General features: G+C 48.7%; 1 protein-coding gene across 10 annotated transcripts; it reads right to left on the reverse strand.

The window, feature by feature from the left end:
• Nucleotides 1-546: 546 nt before the first annotated feature.
• CCDC157 (coiled-coil domain containing 157) lies at nucleotides 547-26,401 on the reverse strand. Of its 10 annotated transcripts, none has more exons than XM_043498247.1 (9): nucleotides 26,274-26,401; nucleotides 22,567-22,875; nucleotides 19,697-19,868; nucleotides 14,549-15,257; nucleotides 8,798-8,875; nucleotides 7,698-7,888; nucleotides 5,894-6,070; nucleotides 5,024-5,192; nucleotides 567-1,706 (listed from the first exon to the last, which is right to left on the reverse strand). In XM_043498247.1, exons 2-9 carry the CDS (start codon nucleotides 22,812-22,814, stop codon nucleotides 1,471-1,473), a joined length of 1,980 nt encoding a protein of 659 aa, XP_043354182.1. In that variant the 5' UTR covers nucleotides 22,815-22,875; nucleotides 26,274-26,401; the 3' UTR covers nucleotides 567-1,470. The 10 variants fall into 10 exon arrangements, with proteins under 10 accessions (XP_043354190.1, XP_043354187.1, XP_043354182.1 ...); XM_043498248.1 differs by lacking the exon at nucleotides 26,274-26,401 and adding an exon at nucleotides 25,532-25,820; XM_043498250.1 differs by lacking the exon at nucleotides 26,274-26,401 and adding an exon at nucleotides 25,532-25,820 and having other exon boundaries at nucleotides 22,567-22,893.
• Nucleotides 26,402-26,415: the final 14 nt, after the last annotated feature.

The following is a 26,415-nucleotide window of genomic DNA, read 5'->3' on the forward strand; positions in this document are numbered from 1 at the left end:
GGCTCTCTGACCCAAGATTTACAAGCAAGTAACGATGAGGGCCAAGTGTACAGCAATAAGGGCTGCTGTAGGGCGTGACTGGGGGGTACCAGTAGAGCTGGGCAGAGAGGCCAGGATGCAAAGAGCAGGAGAAGAGCATTAGCTTTCTCTACAGTTCTAGTAACAGCTTCTGTCTTACTGCTCCCTGCCCCAAGGGGTGATATTAATTCCTCACTTTTGTGAGTTCCAAATGAGATCACAATTAAAGCTCAGACAGATGGACAAGCCCCCCAGCAGCGCTTCTCTAAAGGCCTGGACAGATCTCCCTGCCCCCGTGGGCTTTGGGTCAGGCGCTGTATGTGTCTTCACTGCACTCCAGACATGGGTTTTTCTTGCGGTTTGTCTCTGTGATGGCAGAGACAAGGATCAGCTGCAGGGAAGGACCCCCTAGAGCCCCCCCGTGATCGCAGAACCCAGGATCGGCCGCAGGGAAGGACCCCACAGCCCCCCCGTGGTTGCAGAGCCCAGGATGGACCCCAGAGCCCCCTGTGATTGCAGAGACCAGGATCAGCCCCAGGAAGGACTCTGGAGTCCTCTGTGATTGCAGAGCCCAGGATCAGCCCCAGGAAGGACTCCGGAGTCCCCTGTGATCGCAGAGCCCAGGATTGGCCGCAGGCCCACATGAAGAATATTAATACAGAAATCGCTCTCTGGAACAGGCGCCAAGCTCAGCGGAGAGCCTTGTTCGCACCGAGGCCCATGCTGGGGAAGTGACAATAGCGATTTCCAAACTTGGGTTATTCTTCAGGAGACCTCACTCCAAACACAGTGGCTATTTAGATCCCGTTTTCCAGCTGAGCCAGTTGTCAAGCAAGGAAGTCCTGTGACATCTACCCAAGGCCTCACAGCAGTTCTGGCACAGTCTGCACTCGTTTCTGTTTTAAATTAGAGTCCAGACTCCTACTGGTTCTACAACTGTGCTCTTCTTACTAGACTGCATTGCCGCAAGGGGGAACAGAATGGGACATATAAGCCTCACTGAGAAGTACAGGGAGGCAGCATTAAACCTACAGTTGTAGAGAACAGAGGTAGTGGGATTAGTCCTGGAGCACAGGCTGTGTGAAAACAGTCCTGAGCTTCTAGCCCCCAAGAACAGTGGAGTTGTAGTTCCTCAGCCCCCACAGGGATCATGGGACAGATAGTCTATTCCTCAGCCTCCAGGAGCCATGGGACATATCTCCTATTCCCCGGCCCCAAACAGGATGGGTCTCCTATTCCCCAGCCCTAAACTCTACTGGGAGTGGGATGTGTCCTAAGTCTCCCATTTGTACAGTCTTGAGGGAGCACAGGATAAGCCTCAATCCCCCAACCCCAAAGTCTAGAGAGACCATGGGATTGACCTCCAATCCCTCTGCTCCAGAGTCCCAGGGGCCACGGGATGGGTCACAGATCCTCCATATCCAGTAGGGATCCCATTGTTGCACTGACCCCCTAGTCTGCCTGCATTGTCAACTGTCTATTGATGGCAGTTGGTTCCCCCTTGCACTGAGAGGTGCCCTCTTCACCTGTGGCTGGGGTCAGACTCACCCTTAAAGCTCCTTGTTGGGCCGCCTCTTTCATTTTGGCTAGCGCGGTCCTGAGTCGCGAGTTCTCGTCCTCCAGGATGCTAATTCGGATGTTGTTCGCCTGCAGCTGCTTTTCCATGTCATCAGTGATGTTCCCAGTGCCTGCAATGAAACAGGATTACCCTTCACAACAGGCAAGGAGAGTGGGTGTGCACAAGTCATCTGGATACAGCAGGGCTGGCGCATACGTGCATGCATGTCTGTCCCTAACTCCTCCTGAGAAGGACATCCCCCTTCACCACCTGGCACAGACAGCCCTAGAGCATGTGCAGGTAACCGCTAGTAATGCTGTAAAGCAAGAGCAGACTGGCTGGTTGAGTCCTTTCATGTAGTCTAGGGATGATAATTATGCCACAAAAGCAGCAGGCCTGTTAAAAACGAAAGGCACAGACATTGCAGGGCCAAAGCAGAAAGGATGCAGCAATGGTAGTGAGAAAGCTGTATTCTCCTTAACCAGCATGTGATTCCTCTGGTAACTAAAGCGATCACTCGCGGGTGCAGGGTCTGTGCTATGTGTAAGGCAGTGGGGAAATAGAGGAGGAGAACGGAGGAATGGGAGACCAGCCTCCAGCCAGTGACTTTCCCATGGGTACAAAACTAGTAAGAGAAATCATACCCTGGGGCAGCCGGTCAGAAGCCACATGACACAACCCTCCTGTTGACCCACACCACCATTGAAGGGGTTATGGTGGCAAGAGACGCCAATTAGCCATAGGCTGCACCTGCGAGGGAGCTAACTGCCAAGGGTTCTAATTGAGAATGAAGCTCACCGGGGCAGGAACGGGTGGGGGCTTCTACAAAGCTGAGGCGCTGAGGTCACCAGAGGTGGCAGGGAGGTGAGCCTGCAGATGCACCCCCTGATACAAGGGGGAGACCAGGAGCCTGAAAAGGCAGCACAGGAAGCCATCCAGGAAAGGAGCAGTAAAGTCCAAGAGAGCACAGACCTGGACTGCTGGTTTGAGGGTCCCTGGACTAGAACCTGGCGCAGAGGGTGGGCCTGGTTCCCCTACCTGCTGCTGTGGGAGTGGAGATGGTGACTGCCTGAGACTTTGTGGGAAGAGACTGATGAAGCCCCGGAAGGGGAGGATGATGGGTGACTTGGCCGGAGAGAGGCTACAGCTCCTGATAAGTGAGAGAGAGGCTGTAGAGCAGTGGTCCCGAATGTGGTGCCCGCGGGCGCCATGGCGCCCGCTGGGGCATTTATGTGCACCCACCGTCAGGGCTGGCACCAAGGAACAAAGGAGAGGAGCGTGTCCGCCAGAGAACCTGCCATCGAAATGCCGCCGATGAGCGTTTCCCGCAGAGTAGCGGCCACTGAAATGCCGCCGAGGAGTGCAGCCACCGGAGAAGCGTCGCCACCGAAATGCCGCCAAGAAGCATCGCTGCCCACCACACTCTTCTGAAGGCATGCATGTGCTCTTTGCCACAGAAAGGTTAGGAACCACAGCTGTAGAGCAAGTGACTGAGGCAATGGAACAGACTATGGTGAGCTAATTCCCCAGCTGAGCCATGAGGAGGCACTGCTGAGCAGTGAGTAGCACATCCTATTACACCTCTGACCCTCCCATGCTACTCTGAAGGACAGCAAGAATTGCAAGGGTACTCATTCTTAGCTTAAGTTTGTCTCCACCACTTTGCCAGGATTGTGTTATCCTCACTAATCTCCCATTGTGCCCACCAGCCATCCTCTAACCCAGGGGTTCTCAACTTTTTTTCTTTCTGAGGCCCCCCCAAACATGCTATAAAAACTTCACTACCAACCAGTGCCACAACAACTTGTTTTCTGCTTATAAAAGCCAGGACCAGTGTTAGGAGGTAGCAAGCATGACAATTACCTGGGGCCCCATGCAACAGGGGTCCCCGCGAAGCTAAGTTGCTCAGGCTTTGGCTTCAGCCCCCGGTGGTGGAGCTCAGGGCCCCAGGCTTCGGCCCCAGGCTTCAGCCCCATGCAGCGGGGCTTCAGCTTTCTGCCCTGGGCCCCGGTGAATCTAACATTGGCCCTGCTTTGCAGACCCTCTAAAACCTGTTCAAGGCCCCCCAGGGGGCCCCGGACTCCTGGTTGAGAGCCACTGCTCTAACCCACAGCCTACACCCATGCCCAACACTCATTCAACTGTCTGTCAGTAGCTTCTGGACTTCACCTGACCTTTAGGGCATTAGTGCCAGCACTGGAGACCAGGCTGAGTTCTTGAACCATACCATAGACCAGTCTCAATTCCAAATGGCTATCTTACCTCTCCAGGGTCTGGGTGCCCAGCAAACGTCTCCCCTGGAAACATGCTGCTGGCTTCCCCTTTTAGTGATGTGACATCCCACCACAAAGTGGAACATGCTGAACAAGTGAACCAAGATGCATCTTCCCCCACCCCATTACATTCAAACAGCTTCCATATGTCCTCAGACCAATCTCTTCCCTTAGCTGGAGGCTTTAGGACAGACTCTTTGGCAGATATGGCCACTTAGTACCTGCACCAGCTGCATCCTCCCCCAACTCTCCAGCACCAGGGGCATGTGAAGCCAATGGGTCCTATTGGGGGATGGAGATGGGCTGGGAGGAAGAAGGCGGCATGGTAGAGTGGAACGCCACTGGCATAAAGTCATTAACTACCTTACTCCTCAGCACCTCTACCTTACACTGGGACTAGGCATGCAGGATGGTGGAGCTGCTGCTCATTTCCCGAGGATGCTCCCTCCTTCTTCCCTGCACCAGACCAAGCTTGGATACAGTGGAGAACTGAGCTCTTCATTATGAAAGGACATTGGGTAGCAACAGTAACCATGGAGGGATGTGCCCAGTTACACTCCACTAAGCACCATGCAACCCATCAACTGCAGAACACTGGGGCAGATAGGCTGCTAGCAGAACTTTTCCAGGTGGAATTATCTTGTCCTGCTGTACTAACGACATACCATCCTGATCTGCAGGGATGATGTGTGACCAGAGGAACCTCTATTCCAGATCCCACCAAGCATCTCTCCTATGGACACATGGCCAAGATCAGCTGTAGCTGACTGCTAGCCAAAGGTGGGTTGAGGGGGATGTAGACAGAATACACAGCTGCAGTCTGTAAAGGGTTAAGATGACCCCGAACATAGCATAGAGTCACGTGGTCACATCTCATAGTCACTTGTCTCAAGGGCGCTCCCTCTGGACTGCAACTCTGATTTTTTCAATGGGATAGTTTTCCATGTTTAATTGAAAGTCTGATTTTTATATTCATGTAATTCTAAAACAGCTGCTGGAATCGCACACTCCCACGCATGTGAGCTGGGGGAGATGAGCTCTCTAGGGCACTCAGTGCGTGAGCACTATTGGCAGCGGGGATAGAAGTCTGTTATCGTCCATTCTGGAGTGTGCTACCCCCTGCACAGGCTCTTACTGTCTGCTGCCCTCTGCCCCTCCCCACGCCCTCTCTTACTCTCAAACTGCGCCTCAGCAGGGATGTGGAGGTCTGGAAAGGACACAAGCAACCTCTCCCTCTCCTTCAGCTCCTGGAGCAGCTCATCCAGGTCGGAGATGTTCCTGAGTAGTTCAGACGTAGACTGCTCCAGGCTCAGCTTCTCCTGCTGCAGGTTCTCCATTAGCTGCTGCACTGGACAGGAAGAGTATGGTTAGGTTTCATCAAGCTCCTTCCCTGCTGTGGTCCCAGCTCAGAGTGATTCTGCTCAGGGGCGGGTGCTGCAAAGTGGCTAGGAGAGGAGAAGAGTTCATCATGCAGCTGTAACATTGCCTTCAGAGCTGAATCTGATCTCCTTGTCCAGTGAATGGCATGCCAATGTGATGAACAACCGGGTCTCAGTGTGATGTGGGAGCACCAGACAGACGTGGCATTTGTCCTGGAATGCCCACAACCTTCAGTGCCTAACAGGGTTCTGCTGAGAGGGCCAATCCCTGAGGCCCCTGCTCCCCCCTGCTACTTGCTTAAAACAAATTCCCGTCAGTCAGAGGGAGAAGGACCGAGTAAAATGGAGTAGCATTCTCAGGAGTGGCTCAGAGATGCTAACCATGGACAGACTGCCTGGCTGGAGCCAGTGCAAGAGGAAGACATCTCAGTGCACTTCACTGTTCTCTCACCCTCCATCATTGCACAGTGCAGCCTGTTCACCCGCCCCCAGCACACTGGCACTCCATGGTGTACCCAAATGGGGGGCATTCATTCTGAGCTCCTTAATAGCCCCCTCCCGCACTGGAGCTCCACAGTGCAGCTCTAGTTCCCATTTCACTGCCTCTCAGGGAAGCCCCTACTGCTGAAGGAACTTCTTGCTGCTCTGGGGACATTAACACTGACCTGCTGGGCCTCCAGCTGGCCCTGAATCTGCTGCTTCTCAGCCTGTGTCGCCTTCATCTGTTGCTCCAGCTTAGCCTTGTCATCTTCAACTTCGCCTAGGCTGGCCTTCAGCTCCTCGCACTCCTGATCCAGGCAGTCCAGCTGTTGCAACAGGGTCCTCTGCTTGGCCTGGAGCGACTTCACAGAAAGAGGAAGGCAGATGATATGTACAGATGTCACCCTCAGCGGCCCAAGTAGCTTTAAAGCAGGAAGGGTAATAATAAAGGGGGGGGGCAAGGGACCAAACTGTGAGGGATGGGCCAGAGTGTGTGACGGGGGAGGCAAGAGGAGCCTAACTGGGTGTACAGCTTGGCCTATATCACCAAGGAAGTATGTGACTCACTAGTAAGCCGCAGCCTGTGACATAGGCGCCGAGTCCATGAGTGCTCCGGACCTGGAGCACCCACGGGGAAAAATTAGCGGGTGCTCCACACCCACCGTTACTCGTTCCAAATGTCCTGTGCAAGCAGAGGAGCCCAAGAGGTGCTCTCGTTGTGAGTCCAATGAGCACCTGAGGAATAAGTGTCCCTTGCTGAGTGGAAACAGGCAGCAAGTAACACCGGCACACTCAGGGGAGGAGGCGGAGAAGAGGCAGGGCAGGGACAGGGACAGGCGGTGCAGGGGCTGGGGGTCGAGCATCTACTGGTCAGAGGGGAAGTCAGCACCTATGGCCTGTGATATGTGTAGGTAGCAGCAGAGGGCACCGGAGAGTTTCCTCTGCCTGCAGCACCAAATGGGCACCAGTGGGCAGAGTTGCCAACTTTCACGTGGTAAATAAGCACCCCGACTTGCACAATAAGCCAAAAATCAAGCTAATCCCATTTCAAAACAAGGCCAAAACAAGCCAATCCCTAAGAACCCCAACACTCTATGTGACTAGATCTCCCCGGCATGCAGTCTGGGACTGTGGTGCACCCGGTGTGCACCCCTGACTCTCTCCCTCCCTTGCCTCCGTTTGCTCCCCCTTGCCCCTGCTTGCCGGGAGCCGATCAAAAAAAAAAAAAAAAAAAGCAACAAGCTACAAGCCAAAAACTAGCCAACAAGCAACTCACAAGCCAATTAAGCCAAAAACAAGCCCAATTTTTGCATTTTTTTGTGGGTTTGGCATGTCTGCCGGTGGGCCTGGTTATAGGGGAGATCAGGCTTCTCCAGCTTTCACCAAAAGCATGGGGCCCTGCCTGCTTCTGCCTAGAGTGCTCCCTGGAATGCTGGAACTGATCAGTGGCCACTTTCAAAAGTGAGTGTGTTACTGACAGCAAAATGCCATTGCACTGAGGGAATGAAATAGGCACAGAGGGGATGCTGATGAAGGTAAGTTGCAACAATCCATCAAACAGGCTGCTTTCAGAAGGCAGCTCCCCCGCAGGTCATGGTGACGGTTCACAAGTAAGATGGCAACATTGCTCAGGTGCACAGCACTTCTTTACCTGTCTGATACTCACCCCTGAAAAAAGGGATAGCACAAAGTATTGCCAGGGAAGTACAAGCAAATCAATGCAGGGTGGGGAGGGGAGCAGGAACACTGAGCTGAGCCCTCAGCCTCCCACAGAGACCCTGTTTATAATCCTGGCATAAGTCTTAAACGAAAACAAGGTTGGGCAGCAGCAGCCGGGAGCAGAACAGAAGAAGGGATGGGATGACAGCAGAGGTATGGATAGAGCAGCATGGACCAGGACCAGCCAGAGATGGCCTAGTGGAGAGTAGAAGGGAATTAGATTCGGGTAAGGTAGGGAACAACAGGTCCTGGTTCCTGCCATGGCTGCACCTCCTCATGCCTGAGCATGCTTTCCACTTTGGCCTTCTCCTTGTCCAGCTGGGTGGTGGCCCTGCTAAGCTCGTGGCTTGCGTTTTCCAACTGGCTGGTTAGCAGCTGCACTTGGTCTTCCAGCTTCGTCATCTGGCTCTTGTGGGCCATCTTAGTCCGCATCTCCTCCAGCAGGGTGCTTTTGGTCAGCTCTGTGAATACACAACATCCTGTAACCAGTGCTGTGGATGAGGGGAGCTCATAATGGTGGAGATGGGCAAGATGGGCTCTTCCTTCCCCTAGTTCCATGATCCTGTGGGAAGTAGATGAGAGAGGGGAGAGGAAGCTTTCTGACTTAAATTCTCTCATGGATGCCTCCCAGAAGGGGAGCCACCATTCCCACTTATGCCTGCAACCTTGTGAGTCCCAACACATGATGCTAGCACCCCACAGCTATCAGCCAGGTAGACAGTCTTCACTGTTAGTCTTTAAGGGCCACATTGTGGCTGGCTCTGCATGGGTGCATGAGATGGGGGAAGGTGGCACATGGAGCCTTCCCCTTGTGTAAGCAGGAAGCAGAGAGACTGCATCATGCTGGCATTAGTCTTCCCAAAGCTATGGGCCCACCTCTGTACCAAGAGCTGGCTTGGTGCAGGGGGAGCACTGTTATACCCATCTGATGGGTGGCAGAGAACAGTCAACCAAGAGCCCTGGGAGGAATTTTGGGAGTCAGCCAGGAGTCCATTTGCGGCTCCCACTGCAGCACAGCTTCTCCACACCCTGTAAGGAATAGCCTAGCCCCAAGGCTTCTCTTCCTAGGGATTTCAGGTTTGCTGTTCCCTGGGCTGAAGTGGCTGAGATTCTGAGAGGCTCATGGGATCTTGCCCCAGGATTCTCCCTAGTGTGTTACAAGGGCAGTGGAGATTAGAAGGCACTCAGATACTACAACGATGGCGCCATTTAAATACATTGGTGCCGATTCTCCTCTCACTTAAACCAGTGCTAATCGGGAGCGACTCCACTAAAGTCAACAGAACTACACTGGTGTAAAAACAGCGTGAGGGGAGAATCAAGTCTATGGATGAGATCAGATGGATGGATGAGCCCATGAGAATTCTTACCCAGCTCTCGCATGGTAGCTTGCTGTGACAGCAGCTCTTCTTTCAAGGTGGAAATTCTCTCCTCCAGCACAACAGCTCCTAAACCAACCAGAACAAATGACTTAGCAAGGACCTCCCAGGTCCTTTACAGCACTTATCTACACATAACAATCACACCACGGCATTTCTCATTTCTTGAGTGTATCACTCTATGCTTCACTATAGGGAGCAGCCAGGAAAAATGAAATAGCTGATCATCTTTATTATTTACTGAACTTCTGGTCTTAAGACACCTGGCCTTCCAGTCAGAGGGATATGGAAAATAGCACCTTTATGTGTTTAAAAAACTCTTGAAAAAAGTTGTGAAATAGTTTTTCTGGAAACAGATGTGCCACATACAGAACACAGGATGGGATGGGATGAAGGTTTTATTGACACTCATTAGGGACAAGCTACATAATGCACCACTCATCAGTAATGCCAGTGTCCCAATAAACTCTTCATACCATCACACCAAGTTGGGGGGGGGGGAAGTGGGCCTGGGGGAAAGAAAGAGAGAGAGATGTCACCCACTGGCACAGCTGAATCAACAGACTCAGGTCACCTGTGTTCTCACTCGTTAGGCTGGTGAGGATCAGGTAGATGATCAAGCATATTGTGAAGATGCCATATTGACCCCTAAAGGAATGCAACCAATGAAGTGAGCTGTAGCTCACGAAAGCTTATGCTCAAATAAATTTGTTAGTCTATAAGGTGGCACAAGTACTCCTTTTCTGTTTGATTCTGAGTAAGTTTTAGTGAAGCAGTTGGTCAGCTTCCTGAGAAAAGACTATTCTCAGTAAGTGCCCAACCAAGAAGCCCTTAAGCCATGAACTTGGAGATGCCAATCCACATCTGGGCTTTCCCAGGAATGTGACTTGGCTGGTAAGGAACTCAGTCATACATGGACATGTGACTTACCCAGATGACTCCAAAACTCCATTTTGTAGCTGGACTTTGCATAGGAGAGAGTAGGGGATCTCCATCCACAAGAGAAAGTCTATTTAAACCCCTCACAGACCCCTCCATTTGGTCTTCAGCTGGCTAAAGAGAGAGCCTCCCCACCCCAAAGATACCTGAAAGAAACTGGAACAAAGGACAGTAACTACAGGGGGTGTTAGAGTAGCAGCCGTGTTAGTCTGTATTCGCAAAAAGAAAAGGAGTACTTGTGGCACCTTAGAGACTAACAAATTTATTTGAGCATAAGCTTTCGTGAGCTACAGCTCACTTCATCGGATGCATTTTGATGCTGTAGCTCACGAAAGCTTATGCTCAAATAAATTTGTTAGTCTCTAAGGTGCCACAAGTACTCCTTTTCTTTTTACAGGGCGTGTGAGTGATTGCTGGACCCAGAATAGAAGGAGACTAGTCTGTAAAAGGAAGCTTACTGGGTGAGGATTTTATCTGTATTCAGTTTTATTACTGTACTAGACTTAGACTTGTGTGTTTTATTTTATTTTGCTTTGTAATTCACTTTGTTCTGTCTGTCACTACTTGGAATCACTTAAATCCTACTTTCTGTATTTAATAAAATCACATTTTCCTTATTAATTAACCCAGAGTATGTATTAATACCTGGGGGGGCAAACAGCTGTGCATCTCTCTCTATCAGTGTTATAGAGAGCAAACAATTTATGAGTGTACCCAGTATAAGCTTTATACAGGGTAAAATGAATTTATTTGGGGTTTGGACCCCATTGGGAGTTAGGCATCTGAGTGTTAAAGACAGGAACACTTCTGTAAGCTGCTTTCAGTCAAGTCTGCAGCTTTGGGGACATGCTTCAGACCTGCGTCTGGTTTTGCAGCAGGTTGTGGGTCTGGCTCAAAACAGGCAGGGCACTGAAGTCCTAAGCTGACAGGGCACGAAAGCTAAGTCTGCAGCTTTGGGGCATGTGGTTCAGACCCTGGGTCTGTGTTGGAACAGACTGGCATGTCTGGCTCAGCAAGACTGAGTTCTAGAGTCTCAAGCTAGCAGGGAAAGCAGGGGCAGAAGTAGTCTTGGCACATCAGTTGGCAGTCCCAAGGAGGTTTCTGTGATCCAACCTGTCACAGTGTCGTAGTTGAGCAGGATCTGTGCACAGCTGATTGATTTGAGATACTGGTAGTGATTTTAAGTGAGTTTTAAGTGTGGTGGCTGGAGAACAGACAAAGTGGTTACTGGTTTGTTATTTTTTGTTTATTTTGGGTAAGGGAAATAGGGACAGAGAAGGAAGCAAAATAAGGAAGAGTGAAGATCAGAAGAAGCTAGAACTGCACAGGTTGCAAATTGCCCAGAAAGGCTGAACACTGGGCGCTGTGAAAGTCTCTGTTAACTAAGAATCCCCTGAGCTGAGTGCATCCCAGTTTCAGTGAACTGCAGAGGGGGCGTGGCGCAGCACAAGAAAGCAGGAAAATGACTACCAGTGAAGCAGCTAATAAACTTGAGCTGGCTAGACTGGAAGCAAAAGAGAAAGAAAAGGAACATAAGAGACGGATGGAATTAAGACAATTAGAAATTAATACAGAGGAGGCTGCCCACAAGAGAGCTGTGGAGGCAGAAACAGCCAGGGAGGAAGCTGCCCACAAGAGAGCTATGGAGGCAGAAACAGCCAGGGTGGAGGCAGAAGAGGCTGCCCACGAGAGAGCTATGGAGGCCCAGAAGCATGAACTGGCTGTTATGGAATTGAAGAGCTGGCTCCACTTCCCCAAAAATCCACAAATGTGAGCGACTATATCCCCAGTATGACGAATCCAACGACAGTGCCGAATATTTCATCACCTTTGAGAGACTGTGCACCCTCCATGCGATCCCTGAAGACCAAAAGATGACCACATTGATAACAAAATTGACTGGCAGAGCTCTGGACATATTCAATAAGATGCCTATTGATGATTTTTCAAACTATGGTAAATTTAAGGAACTGGTTCTGAAACCTACAGAATTAAATTCAGGAGTCTTAAGAGGGGATCTGGATTGACTAATGTGGCTTATGTAAATGAAATGAGAGATTTGGTAGATAAGTGGGTGAGGGGGAAAGGCATTACAAGCTTTGAAGGAATATGTGATTTGGTTACTCAGGAACAATTCCTGAATATGTGCAGTGATGATGTAAAACGGTATTTGTGGGACAAAAAGGTGGAGGCAGTGGGTGAATTTGCTGGGTTTGCAGACTCTTATGAGCAAGTACAGGCTGCAAATAAACATGAACCCCTGGCAGAGAGGTACAGGGTTGGGGGAAAGCAAAACCACCATTTTGTCCCTGGGAAAAAGGAGTCTGGGCGTTCACCTCCCCATCCCCGTTACTCATTCCAAATCTCCTGTGCAAGCAGAGGAGCCCAAGAGGTGCTCTCGTTGTGAGTCCAATGAGCACCTGAGGAATAAGTGTCCCTTGCTGAGTGGAAACAGGCAGCAAGTAACACATAAAGCTGCTGCTTCTCAGAGCCAGGCTGCGGCCTCTTTCCACATAGGGTTTGTAAAGCTTGCTTCTACACAACCAAGCAATGAGCATATGCATGCTGTTAAAATCAATGATGAAGTGCTTCCTGGATTGAGGGACACAGGTGCTGAGATTTCTGTGGTCAGGAGGGACCTGATCCAGGAGAAGGATTTATTGCCAGGTAAAATGGAAGAATTAGAACTGGTGGGAGGTTACAAAGTCCTTGCCCCTTTAGCTCAAGTATACATGCAAACTAAGGATTTGCAGACTGAACTGACTGTTGTAACGGTGGCACACAATTTTGCACTGTTTTTACTGGGGAATGATTTCTTTAATGTGACAGAATCTGTCCCAGGGTTGGTTAGCAGTGAGAAGGAATCTTGTGCTAAAAGCCCCGAGCCAGTTTCAGAGGGAGGGGCTGGACGAAGCCAGCTCCTGTATCTCCCCGGGGTAGGGGAATGTACCACCTTGTAACGAGGGGCCACCCCAGCTGCTGACTGCCAGGAAGTTGCAGGTCAGCAGAGGGCAGGGCCTGCCCTGGGATGCACAGAGACATGTGTCCCGAAGGTGGAATTTGGGGTCCTGGTGACTGTTGCGGTGGGAACAGACCCCAAGGACTCTGTAGCTGGAAGCAAGCCCAACCTGAGTGAAAAGGGGGGAATTTTACTGGCCAGTGAAGGGTCTGTCATAGCTGGTAGTTATGAGCCCACAGGTGGATCAGGGACACCTTCCCTTTTGGGGGACACAGGAGTGTCTGACCCAGCAGGGAGCTCAGAGAGGGAAGCCCAGAGGTAGGTGAGGGCAGGGCTGAGAGTCCGCCCACCTTTTGTAGGGAGGATGTTTCCCAGGAGGAGGGTGAAGAATCTGCATTTAAAATGCCAGACCCCTCTCCTGTGGAACAGGGTTTAAGGGAAGACTGGGGATCAGATCTTCCGGAAGGGGCTGCCCCCCAGCCAACCTTTTAGAAACAGAAAGTGGGATGTCCAAAGAGGTTTTACCAATCCAAGGCACTCCCCTGAAAGATAGGTTTCAGAGTAGCAGCCTTGTTAGCCTATATTTGCAAAAAGAAAAGAAATACTTGTGGCACCTTAGAGACTAACGAATTTACTTGAGCATAAGCTTTCGTGATCTACAGCTCACTTCATCGGATGCATCAGATGAAGTGAGCTGTAGCTCACGAAAGCTTATGCTCAAATAAATTTGTTAGTCTCTAAGGTGCCACAAGTATTCCTTTTCTTTTTCCCCTGAAAGATGTTGTTCTTGCTATGCTTGTAAGAAATAAAACTCTCTCCAAGACAGGAAGGGAAAAAACTCTGCATGGATGAAACTTCACCTGGGAATGGGGTCCAGCCCAGAGAAATTCCAGAGGGAGGGGCCGAGGGCAGGCATGGTTGCAGTACACCCTTTCCTTGCCAAAGCCCCAAACACATGCCTGAATTGAAAGCCTTCTCCAAAGAGGCAGAAGAGTCTGCATCAGAGTGCCTACCAGGGGGCACAAAGAAATGGGAAAATACAGTAGACACTAAAACAAGCTAAATTGTGTAAACAAAGCCTGTCAACCATAGATATGCTGTTACTCTTGTGTCTTTTAATATTTCATCTATGGATCAAGACAAAAGGAGTTAATACTAGTGATTAACCCTTTAAAGATGTGGGACATACCTGATTTGTGTCCCCCAAAAGCCCAGATGTGGATTGGCATCTCCAAGTTCATTGCTGGCTTAAGGACTTCTTGATTGGGCACTTACTGAGAATAGGTTTCAGAGTAGCAGCCGTGTTAGTCTGTATTCGCAAAAAAGAAAAGGAGTACTTGTGGCACCTTAGAGACTAACTAATTTATTTGAGCTGTAGCTCATGAAAGCTTATGCTCAAATAAATTTGTTAGTCTCTAAGGTGCCACAAGTCCTCCTTTTCTTTTTTACTGAGAATAGTCTTTTCTCAGGAAGCCGATCAACTGCTTCACTAAAATCTACTCAGAATCAAACAAGTATGCAGTTCATGAGAGCAGCAGGGAATAAAAGGAGCCCAGAAGGTGAGAGGGAGTAGGAAACAGCCACCCCTCCAGAAGCAGAAATGAAGTAGGGAGTCTGCAATACCTGGCCTCTCGGTCACCAGAAATACAGAGAAAGAAGAGATTTGTGAACAAGAGTTAACTTAAAGGGAACAATCAACTGTCAAGGGGTAAAATCCTAATCCCATTGAAATCAAATGGAAAAACTCCCACTGACTTCTGTGGGACTAGGATTTCACTAAGGACTCTGGTTGTGTTTAACGAAAACACCAATTGACTAGGGACAAGCTGGGACTGGCACTGCACCTGTCTGTAGATCTTCCTTGTCCTTCTCCAGTTTGGCTGTGATCTGAAAATTCTCTTTTATCTTTTCCTCCAGGTACTGCTCAGCCTCCTTCCTCTGCCGTTCCTGGGTCTCAGTCTCCTTCTGAAGAAGCTTGTCAAAGCCCTCAACCTGCTTCCTCAGCTCATCCTTCTGTTTCTCAGATTCTTCCAGATCTGCCTTCAAAGGGTTTATCAGCTGCATCAGCACCCCAAGATGTCTGTTGATACGAGAGAGGTCTTTGCTCTGTTCTGATGCCCAGAAACTTATGTCCGTAGCTGAGAGTGGCTTGTTGCCTAGGGTCTCCTCAACCATCTCTTGGAATTTGACCAGGGACGAGGGGATGTTCTGGCTGAGACAGATGCTGATGATGGCTTTACCGACTTTCTGGAGGCTGGCCTGGCCACTTGCACATGCATCACAGGGCACCAGAGATGACTCAATTGTCTGAGAATGGACACTACAGACATTCTTGGTGACACCATATGCAGACCGTGGCTGCGAGGTGTCTGAGAAATCACAGTCTGGCCCACGGATAGTTTGTGGTAGACATGACATGGTTGACTGGGCACTGGCTAATAATGCACTTGATTCTGAAATCACAGGTGAGCAGCTTTTCAAAGGCTCATTCTCAGCTTTCACATCTTGCAGGGTAGATTTCAGTGCAGAGATGTCACTCCTGTTAGATTTCTTCTATTAGAGAGAAAACATAGGAGAATGAAGACATTTGCTATCGTGTTTAAACAAGTTATTCTCAACTATCTTCACAGAACAGATGCTCCAAAATTGGCCTGGAAAGCTGGTAAAATAGTGCCCATTTTTTTAAATGGAACACAGGAAACTGGAAACGAATAATTCCTGTAACTCAATAGAGACCCCTTTGCTTCATGGCTGGTGACAGGACCAAAAGTACAACACCAAAAAGCCTGACTGAACCCTGGCACATCCTCACTGGGAGGGAATGTCAGTGGGAGTCTGTGGTCAGCTTTGGTAGCTTCACCTTTGCTACATTTTTCTGAGATTGAATAGGTTCAAAGAGGGGCTACAAAGAGACCTGGCCAGATTCCCTTGGGAGGTAGTCTACCAAATACTGGGACTATTTATCTTGGGAAAGAGAATTATTTCAGGGAACGTGTCTGAGGAACATTGTTAAGGTTACAAAGGGGACAGTGATTAGCGCCCCTTTTTTGCCCCATAATAGGAGAACAAAGGGTCACTTGAAAAAAGTAACAGATAAATTTCAAACAAAAGCATTACTTGATTGGTATGATTGCTCAGAGCTCCAGTTTGAAACTGGAGAAAAGCCCGTTGAGAGTCTTTGGGTTAAGCTTAGAGGCGAGAGCAACAAGGGTGATGTTGTGGTGGGCGTGTGCTATAGACCATCGAATCAGAAGGATGAGGTAGATGAGGCTTTCTTCTGACACCTAACTGAAGGTTCCAGATCACAGGTCCTGGTACTAATGGGGGACTTCAATCACCCTGACATCTGCTGGGAGAGCAATACAGCAATGCACAGACAATCCAGAAAGTTTTTGGAGAGTGCTGGGGACAACTTCCTGGTACAAGTGCTGTAGCAACCGACTAGGGGCCATGCTCCTCTTGATCTGCTGCTTACAAACAGGGAAGAATTGCTAGAGGAAGTAGAAGTGGGTGGCAACCTAGGCAGCAGTGACCACGAGATGGTTGAGTTCAGGATCCTCACAAAAGGAAGAAAGGAGAGTAGCAAAATACAGACCCTGGACTTGAGAAAAGCAGACTTAGACTCCCTTAGGGAACTGATTTCAGATTAGCAGCCGTGTTAGTCTGTATTCGCAAAAAGAAAAGGAGTACTTGTGGCACCTTAGAGACTAACAAATTTATTAGAGCATAAGCTTTCGTGAGCTACAGCTCACTTCATCGGATGCATTTTGATGAAGTGAGCTGTAGCTCACGAAAGCTTATGCTCTAATAAATTTGTTAGTCTCTAAGGTGCCACAAGTACTCCTTTTCTTTTTAGGGAACTGAGGATCCCCTGGGAAGCTAATATGAGGGGGCAAGGAGTCCAGGAGAGCTGGCTGTATTTTAAAGAAGCCTTATTGAGGACGCAGGAACAAACCATCCTGAAGTGCAGAAAGAACAGCAAATATGGCAGGCGACCAGCTTGGATTAACAGTGAAATCTTTGGGAAGAAACTCAAAAAGGAAGCTTACAAGAAGTGGAAATTTGGACAGATGACTAGGGAAGAGTATAAAAATATTGCTAGAGCATGCAGGGGTCTAATCAGGAAGGCCAAGGCACAACTGGAGTTGCAGCTAGCAAGGGATGTGAAGGATAACAAGAAGGGTTCCTACAGGTACGTTAGCAACAAGAAGAAGGTCAGGGAAAGAGTAGGACCCTTACCGAATGGGGGAGGCAACATAGTGACAGGTTTCAGAGTAGCAGCCATGTTAGTCTGTATTCGCAAAAAAGAAAAGGAGTACTTGTGGCACCTTAGAGACGAACAAATTTATTTGAGCATAAGCTTTCGTGAGCTACAGCTCAGCTCACGAAAGCTTATGCTCAAATAAATTTGTTCGTCTCTAAGGTGCCACAAGTACTCTTTAATATAGTGACAGATGATGTGGAAAAAGCTGAAGTACTCAATGCTTTTTTTGCCTTGGTCTTCACAGACAAGGTCAGCTCCCAGACTGCTGCAGTGGGCAACACAGTATGGGGAGGAGGTGAGCAGCCCTCAGTGGTGAAAGAACCGGTTAAGGACTATTTAGAAAAGCTGGACGTGCACAAGTCCATGGGACCGGATCTAATGCATCCAAGGGTGCTGAGGGCGTTGGCAGATGTGATTACAGAGCCACTGGCCATTATCTTTGAAAATTCGTGGTAATCAGGGGGAGGTTCCAGATGATCGGAAAAAGGAAAATATAGTGCCCATATTTTAAAAAGGGAAAAAAGAGAACCCGGGGAACTACAGACTGGTCAGCCTCCCTTCAGTCCCCGGCAAAATCTTGGAGCAGGTCCTTAAAGAATCCATTTTGAAGCACTTGGAGGAGAGGAAGGTAATCAGGAAAAGTCAACATGGATTCACCAAGGGCAAGTCATGCCTGACCAACCTGATTGCTTTCTATGATGAGATAACTGGCTCTGTGGATATGGGGAAAGCGGTGGATGTGATATATCTTGACTTTAGCAAAGCTTTTGATATGGTCCCCACAGTATTCTTGCCAGCAAGTTAAAAAAGTCTGGATTGGATGAATGGACTATAAGGTGGATAGAAAGCTGGCTAGATTGTCGGGCTCAACGGGTAGTGATCAATGGCTTGATGTCTAGTTGGCAGCTGGTATCAAGTGGAGTGCCCCAGGGGTCGGTCCTGAGGCCAGTTTTGTTCAACATCTTTATCAATGATCTGGATGATGGGATTAATTGCACCCTCAGCAAGTTCACAGATGACACTAAACTGGGGGGAGAGGTAGATATGCTGGAGGGTAGGGATAGGGTCCAGAATGACCTAGACAAATTGGAGGATTGGGCCAAAAGATAGCTGATGAGGTTCAACAAGGACAAGTGCAGAGTCCTGCACTTAGGAAGGAAGAATCCCATGCAATGGTACAGGCTGGGGACCGACTGGCTAAGCATCAGTTCTGCAGAAAAGGACTTGGGGATTACAGTCTAGTCTGGGCCCAATCCTTTCCCCTGGTACAGTCCTTGTTCCAGCTTAGGTGGTAGCTAGAGAATTTCTCATGACTGCAGCCCCCTTTATTCTGTTCCACACCCTTATATATAGCTGTGGCACAAAGAGGGAATCTTTTGTTTCTTTGAGTCCCCACCCCTCCATCTAAATGGAAAAGCCCCAGGTTTAAGATGGATTCCAGTACCAGGTGACATGGTCACATGTCCTGTGAGACCCCAAGCCTTCATTCTTCCCAGTAAAAAGAAAAGGAGTACTTGTGGCACCTTAGAGACTAACAAATTTATTAGAGCATAAGCTTTCGTGAGCTACAGCTCACTTCATCGGATGCATCCGATAAATTTGTTAGTCTCTAAGGTGCCACAAGCACTCCTTTTCTTTTTGCGAATACAGACTAACAGGGCTGCTACTCTGAATTCTTCCCAGTCTGACTCACAGGAAGGCCTGCAAGTAAACAGAGCCATTTACAGTCAATTGTCCTAGTTGATGGAAGCCATCAAGATTCCAAATCACCATTAATGGCCCACACTTTGCATAATTACAATAGGACCTCAAAAAGAAAAGGAGTACTTGTGGCATTTTAGAGACTAACAAATTTATTTGAGCATAAGCTTTCGTGAGCTACAGCTCACTTCATCGGATGCATTCAGTGGAAAATACAGTGGGGAGATTTATATACACAGAGAACATGAAACAATTGTTCATCTCCCCACTGAATTTTCCATTGAATGCATCCGATGAAGTGAGCTGTAGCTCACGAAAGCTTATGCTCAAATAAATTTGTTAGTCTCTAAGGTGCCACAAGTACTCCTTTTCTTTTTTCAAATACAGACTAACACGGCTGCTACTCTGAAATAGGACCTCAGAGTTATATTTCATATTTCTAGTTTCAGATACAAGAATGATACATTTATACAAATAGGATGACCACATTCAGTAGATTATAGGCTTTATAATGATACCTTACAAGAGACCTTTGGCATGAGGCATATTCCAATTACATTATATTCATATTCATTAGCATATTTTCATAAAATCATATGGACTGCAACATCACACCTAGGGATGTGGTAGACTCTCCATCCTTAGAGGTCTTTAAGGTCCAGCTTCACAAAGCCTTGGCTGGGATAATTTAGTTGGTGTTGGTCCTGCTTTGAGCAGGGGATTGGACCTCCTGAGGTCTCTTCCAACCCTAATAGTCTATGATTCTATGATCACACTGCATGTAGGCAGCCAGCAGACCTCCTTGCTTCAGCAGGCCAGAGAGCTAAATACAATAGCTGGATTTTAAAAGGGGCTGGCTAATATTACAGCCACTAATTTCATTTTATCTAGTTCTGAGGATTAGATGAAGTTAATCAAAGCTCATGCTTCAAAGTGTAATCTGATCACTGAACATTCAACCACGATCTGGTTTAGTATAGCAAATCCTATATGACATAGGAACCAGCATCGCTAGGCCACATCCTACCTCAGTCACTAGCTGCTGATGGAGCACTCCCAGTTTCAACATGCTGTTCCAGTACTTCCTCACAGCCAGCCCAATGGACATGCAGGGTCCCACTGCCTGGGAGGGGGGCACAGCTTGTTCGTTGATGAGATTCTCCATGTAGCCTGTGAAGCTCTGAAGCAGCAACAGCAGCCTTTTTTGACAGAAACAAACCATGGTTTAGAGCTGCATGGAATTTCTTTCTGGGAGTGGGCTTTTTGCTGTAGGTCACTACTGCCCTGCAAGTTGGGGGACGATATAAGGAGGTGGCCCAAGGTTAGCATTTGGCACACAAAATACCCCAGAGGGAAATCCCAGCTTCCTAGGCTATTTAGGGGTGGAAACAAGGCAAGAGGACCTTCTCTATCCCAGGGGGCTGGATAGTCGTGGGTCACCATTTGTGCAACTCCCTAGTCTGGGTCACTCTACGGAGCAACATTCCTCCGAGTTCAGGGCCTGACTGTCCTTTCCCAGGGGCACAGATTCAAAGCCATCCCCTTTGCTTGTAGATGGGGTATGTGGAGGTAGGTCCCCCTTTAGCCCAGTGATCAGGCCTTCTGGCTGGTGGGTGAACTCAAGGCGATCCTAAATGGGCCTTAACAAAGGTAAAGCCTTGAGAAGCTGCACTGAGAGTTACTTTTTTAAAATTAAGCACCATTTTACTTCAAGCCGATGGAAAAAGCACCCCAAATGCCTAGTGATTGAGTCATGATTTAAAATATAAAACTGATATCTGTATTGATAACTATACATGCCAAAAGTCAATGCAGGCTAGTGGATGATATACTCAAGAGATGCGGTTCTAGTCCCCGCTCTGCCATTCACTAGCTGGGTGCCTTGAGCAACTCTGTTCACTTGTGCTTCAGTTTCCCAATTGGCAAAATGGGGATAACAACACTCATCTACTTATTATAGATGAGAGGCTGTGAGGATTAACTAGTTCATGGCTGTAAAACATTCTGAACAAGTTAAGTGCTCTAGAAATACCAAATATTAATGTAACTGTCAAATCTCTACTCACAAACCACCATACATTGCACACAAAATCTATGTTAAAAGAACACTGTCAAGGTTGCAAAGTCAAGCACCCAAAAGTTAGGAAATGCCAAAATTAAGATTGTCTGCATATTCTTAATTTGGCCCCCTTGTGCCAATGCACAGTCCTTAATTACATGATCTCGTGCCATTTTTTTCCCATAGAACCTCTGCCTTATTCAGTGCACATGATGGACAATGCTCACTGGATGAACTGCTATTCAATATTTTGTTTTATCCTCATTGTTTAATGTGTGGCCCCAGGCCTTGTCCACTGCACATCATTCAAACCCTGCTCTGAAGACTGAATTATTAATTTCCTCATAGACTTTTCTATGACGCTCAGCATGACAGTAGCTGCTGTACAAACATTAACTTTTCTTCATAAGACTCTTGTGAGATGGGAAGTGCGCAGATCATCCCCATTTTACTGATGCAGAACTAAGACACAGGGCAAAAGTATCCACTAGTTTTCCGTGCCCAACTTGAGACACCTAGGACCTGATTTTTCAACATATTTACCATTATACAGCACCATTATACAGCACTTCAAAGCACAGCTCCCATTGACGTCAGTTGTAACTGGGAGTGCTCAGCACTAATGCAAATCAAGCCCCAGGCTCTCATGTTGAGCACCCCGAAAATGAGGAGCATACTTAGGGACCACCTGTGAAAACTTTGGTTTAAGTGACTTGCCCAACACTGCATAGGAACTCTGTGGGGGAGGCAGGGATAGAATCCAATTCTCCAGGGTAGCACTGAACTCCCTTAACCACAAGACCCTCCCTTCTCTTCCCACAATCCTCTGCCTCACTCACTAAACACCTTCCAACTTCTTCCACAAATGAGACAGCAGGCTCCTTCACTATAGTCCCCCAAAGCAGGTCCATCCCCAAAGCAGGTCCATTCTGTGCACTGAATGAGGCATGCACAGTCCAGTCACACCTGGAACTGTGAGGGGATGGAGCATGCTCAGTCACTCTGTAGGGATGGCACATGCACAGCCTGGTCAGCACCAAAACCAGTGATGAGCTGGAGCATACTCGGTGAGAATGGAATCTTCAGAGATTTTAGTTAAACTCTAAAAAGTCTCTACTGAGCATGTGCAAACTGAGATTTTTCAAGGATTTGTAACAGCCAAATTTGGGCAGATTTTCATATGAACAGCAAAAGGCACCTCCCTGACACAGGCCAAATTTCAAGTCCCTGCTCCAAAGTATGGGGATGTTAGAATTTCTCAAAGGTCAACAACTGTTTTTGCCAAAACAACATATTTTTCCCTATCCTTGGAAATGGCTGAACCATTTTGACTGAAGCTTTCCCAAAAGATTGAGCCTGAGGCAGACCTCCAGCACAGGAAATTTTAGCTCAAACAATCAAAGTTTGGTAAATGTATAACTAACTGAAAACAGGGTCTTATAATGGGAAATGTCAGGCACCTTTATAATATGTTGCTATCAACCCCCCTATAAGAAGAGAATTTCAGGGAAATGCTGCTAGATAGCTAAAAGTTGTTGCAAGTTCTTTGAATATACTGCACATAAAGATCTATGCTCCTGGTGTTAGGGGCAGGAATCCTATCGGTAGGATTCTGCAGAGACATTTCTCAAAGAAGAAATACAGTTGTTCAGCCATAGATAAGTGGCTGAATACAGAAATGTCTTCCGTGCTTTCCAGATGCATGTGACTCTAAAGACCTGTACACAGATATATGGTCTCTATGAATGTAGTGTTTTCCCAACAGGCATTTCTGAAAGGAGTTGCGGATGTCCACTGACCAACCTTTTAACGGATCTGAGATGTATTCATCCTCTCACCTGTCAATCACCAGTTCGAGGAGCATTACATGGGAATGCTGGGTAAATTCAGGGTCATTTTCCACATGGTCGTAATGCTCCAGCAAAGCCACCAGATCCAGATCACAGGATACTTTATTGGGGAACTTCCAGGAGGGATAACGCACTGCCCCAGCCCGGGAGAAGACATCAATAATGGCTCCTTGTAGATCAGTGATGTCCTTCCTCAAACTCTCCATGCAGTTTGGATTGCCCAACAGGTATGCCATTCTGTCAGTTGACTTTAGGCCACCAATAGGAAAATGCCCCTCATTGGCAGGATGGATAGATCTGCAGCGGACAACAACACTGAACATCAAATTAACCAGCAGATTCCCTAGGGAAAGAAAATCAAGGCAGGTCAGACTCATTACTGTACCTCTCAGCTCTTCATGACTGTGGGATAAAGTGCTGTCACTTCTGCTATGGCATAAAAGTTATGGCCCAGTGTATAGCATTGTAACAAGTCCTAAGACTTCACAGCTGTCATTATACCGCATGTTGTGCCACTGGAACTTCACAACAACAGGAATTAAACTCATTTCCTCTTGTTCCAAATCACAGAATCCCATTTAGCTGTTAGTTGCATAGAGCCTATGATACTAGTCCCATAGAATTTAAGAGCAGAAGGGACCATTAGACCTAATCTGACCTCTAGAATACCACACACTATTAAAGTTCACTCAGTTACCCCTCTATTGAGACCAAAGACTCTAGTTGGAAAAAAGTATTTCAGTCCTCAGGAGCCTAACCTACCAGAGGCAGAGAACAGGAGAGAGCAAGGTGCCAGGCATCACACATAGGTGAGCAAAGAATCATGGAATATTAGGGTTGGAAGAGACCTCAGGAGGCCATCTAGTCCAATCCCCTGCTCAAAGAAGGACCAACACCAACTAAATCATCCCAGCCAGGGCTTTCTCAAGCTGGGCCTTAAAAACCTCTAAGGATGGAGATTTCACCACCTCCCTAGGTAACCTGTTCCAGTGCTTTCCCATCCTTCTAGTGAAACAGTGTTTCCTAATATCCAATCTAGACCTCCCCCACTGCAACTTGAGACCATTGCTCCTTGTTCTGTCATCTGCTACCACTGAGAACAGTCTAGCTCCATCCTCTTTGGAACCCCCCTTCAGGTAGTTGAAGGCTGCTATCAAATCCCCCCTCACTCTTCTCTTCTGCAGACTAAATAACCCCCGTTCCCTCAGCCTGTCCTCATAAGTCATGTGCCCCAGCCCCCTAATCATTTCCGTTGCCCTCCGCTGGACTCTAATTTGTCCACATGCTTTCTGTAGTGGGGGGACCAAAAGTGGATGCAATACTCCATATAAGACCTCACCAGTGCCGAATAATCACTTCCCTGGATCTGCAGGCAATGCTCCTACTAATACAGACCAATATGCCGTTGGCCTTCTTGGGAACAATGGCACACTGCTGACTCGTATCCAGCTTCTTGTCCATTGTAATCCCCAGGACCTTTTCTGCAGAACTGCTGCTTAGCCGGTTGGTCCCCAGCCAGTACTGATGCATGGGATTCTTCCTTCCTAAGTGCAGGACTCTGCACTTGTCCTTGTTGAAGCTCATCAGATTTCTTTTGGCCCAATCCTCCAATTTGTTTAGGTCAGTGGTTCTCAAAGGCGGTCTGCCGCTTGTTCAGAGAAAGCCCCTGGCGGGCTGGACCGGTTTGTTTACCTGCCACGTCTGCAGGTTCAGCCAATCGTGGCTCCCACTGGCCGCAGTTCGCTGCTCCAGGCCAATGGGGACTGCGGGAAGGGTGGCCAGCGTGGCCCGCCAGGGGCTTTCCCTGAACAAGCGGCAGACCGGCTTTGAGAACCACTGGTCTAGGTCACTCTGGACCCTATCCCTACCCTCCAGCATATCTACCTCTCCCCCCAGTTTAGTGTCATCTGCGAATTTGCTGAGGGTGCAATTAATCCCATCAACCAGATCATTGATAAAGATGTTGAACAAAACTGGCCCCAGGACCGACCCCTGGGGCACTCCACTTGATACCGGCTGCCAACTAGACATCGAGCCATTGATCACTACCCGTTGAGCCCGACAACCTAGCCAGCTTTCTATCCCCCTTATAGTCCATTCATCCAATCCATACTTTTTTAACTTCCTGGCAAGAATACTGTGGGAGATGGTATCAAAAGCTTTGCTAAAGTCAAGATATACGACGTCCACCACTTTCCTCATATCCAGAGCCAGTTATCTCATCATAGAAGGCAATCAGGTTGGCAATCAGGCAAGCAGTTCTGATTCCATCCAGGAGACAGCAGTGGCATGTATACGTACGTCGGAGACAAGTATTACACTTCACACGTGTATACAAGTAAGGTGTGCGTGTGTGCGTTATACATGGAACAACTAGCACTGACTGCCTTTTCCATTCGCATATCCCCAAGCAGTCTGAAAATGGATTTATGAACTACAGATATCACATCACCAAACTCATCTCTGTCTCAGGTATTCCTTCAACGGTATCTAACCTGTTCTAGCATGAAACGTTGGCAGCTGTTCATGGGACAAAGCAATCCAGTGCAAGAGTTCAGGCCACAAGGCGGATGGATGGTTAACTTTGCCTAATAACAGGTTTCAGAGTAGCAGCCGAGTTAGTCCGTATTCTCAGAAAAGAGGAGTACTTGGGGCACCTTAGAGACTATTTATTTTTATTTATTTATACGCTTTCGTGAGCTACATCAGAATGCATCCGATGAAGTGAGCTGTCGCTCACGAAAGCTTATGCTCTAATAAATTTGTTAGTCTCTAAGGTGCCACAAGTCCTCCTGTTCTTTTTGCTCAAATAAATGTCTTAGTCTCTAAGGTGCCGCAAGTTCTCCTTAACTTTGCCTGCCTCTAGCCATTTCCAGCCAAGGATCTCAAGGTGCTCTAAAACAGGACTGCCTGAACCCCAGCCCCGGGAAATGCCAGAGGACGGTGTTCTTACCCCCCTCTGCAGATGGGGGAGCTGAGATGCCGAGCCAGGCACACAGCCGGAGCGGGAAAGGGAAGGAACCCGGGGCCGGGCCCGGAAAGCCCTGCGCAGCCCGCGCCGCCGACGAGCCAGGGAGACCCCGGGGCCGGACGCTGGACGAGGCCGAACAGCCGATGCCCCGCGGAGAGTTTGGATGGGGACCCCGGACACAAGGGCCGGGTAGGGGAGACCCGAGGAATACGGGACCCCGGGACCGCCCAGGCAGGGGAGAGCCGCGGGCCGAGCGGGCGCCGCGCGCCTTCCGCCTTCGCTACCCGTTACCTCGGCAACGGCACAGGCCCCGCCCCGCCCCGCCCCGCCTCTTCGCGGAGTGAACCATCTGTCCAATATCAGGGGGCAGCCGGGTTAGGCCGTATCCAGACTAGGATACAGGAGTCCGGCGGCACCTTAAAGACTCAGAGATGACTTTGGGCATAAGCTTCCGTGGGTAGAAGCCCCACTTCTCCAGATGCACGGAGTGAAAGTTACAGATGCGGACCTCACTATTCCTCTGCCCAACAGAATGTCAGGAGCGCTCCCAGCTCCTTCCCCCACAAGCGTACCCCCCTGCTTCCCTCAGTGGAACATTCCGACTCCCCCCCCCGCTCCCTCTGAACTACACGCCAGTGTCTTGCTGGGAACAAGCCCTCTTCCCCTCCCTCCCAGTGACACGAGCCCGATGAATTGCGCGCGCATCATTTACGACTGTACCAACCCCGACTGGTATAGCTGGACTGCGGGCACCCCCCTCTCCGTCCCCAGAGTAGAACATTCCAACTGGGCTCCCCACGCAGCCGCCACAGCCCGCTTCCTCGCCAGGCCTATGTTTTCGACGTCAGCGAGCCCGACCGCGCTGC

The sequence above is a fragment of the Dermochelys coriacea genome, chromosome 15 (assembly GCF_009764565.3).
Source record: "Dermochelys coriacea isolate rDerCor1 chromosome 15, rDerCor1.pri.v4, whole genome shotgun sequence".
NCBI lineage: Eukaryota > Metazoa > Chordata > Testudines > Dermochelyidae > Dermochelys > Dermochelys coriacea.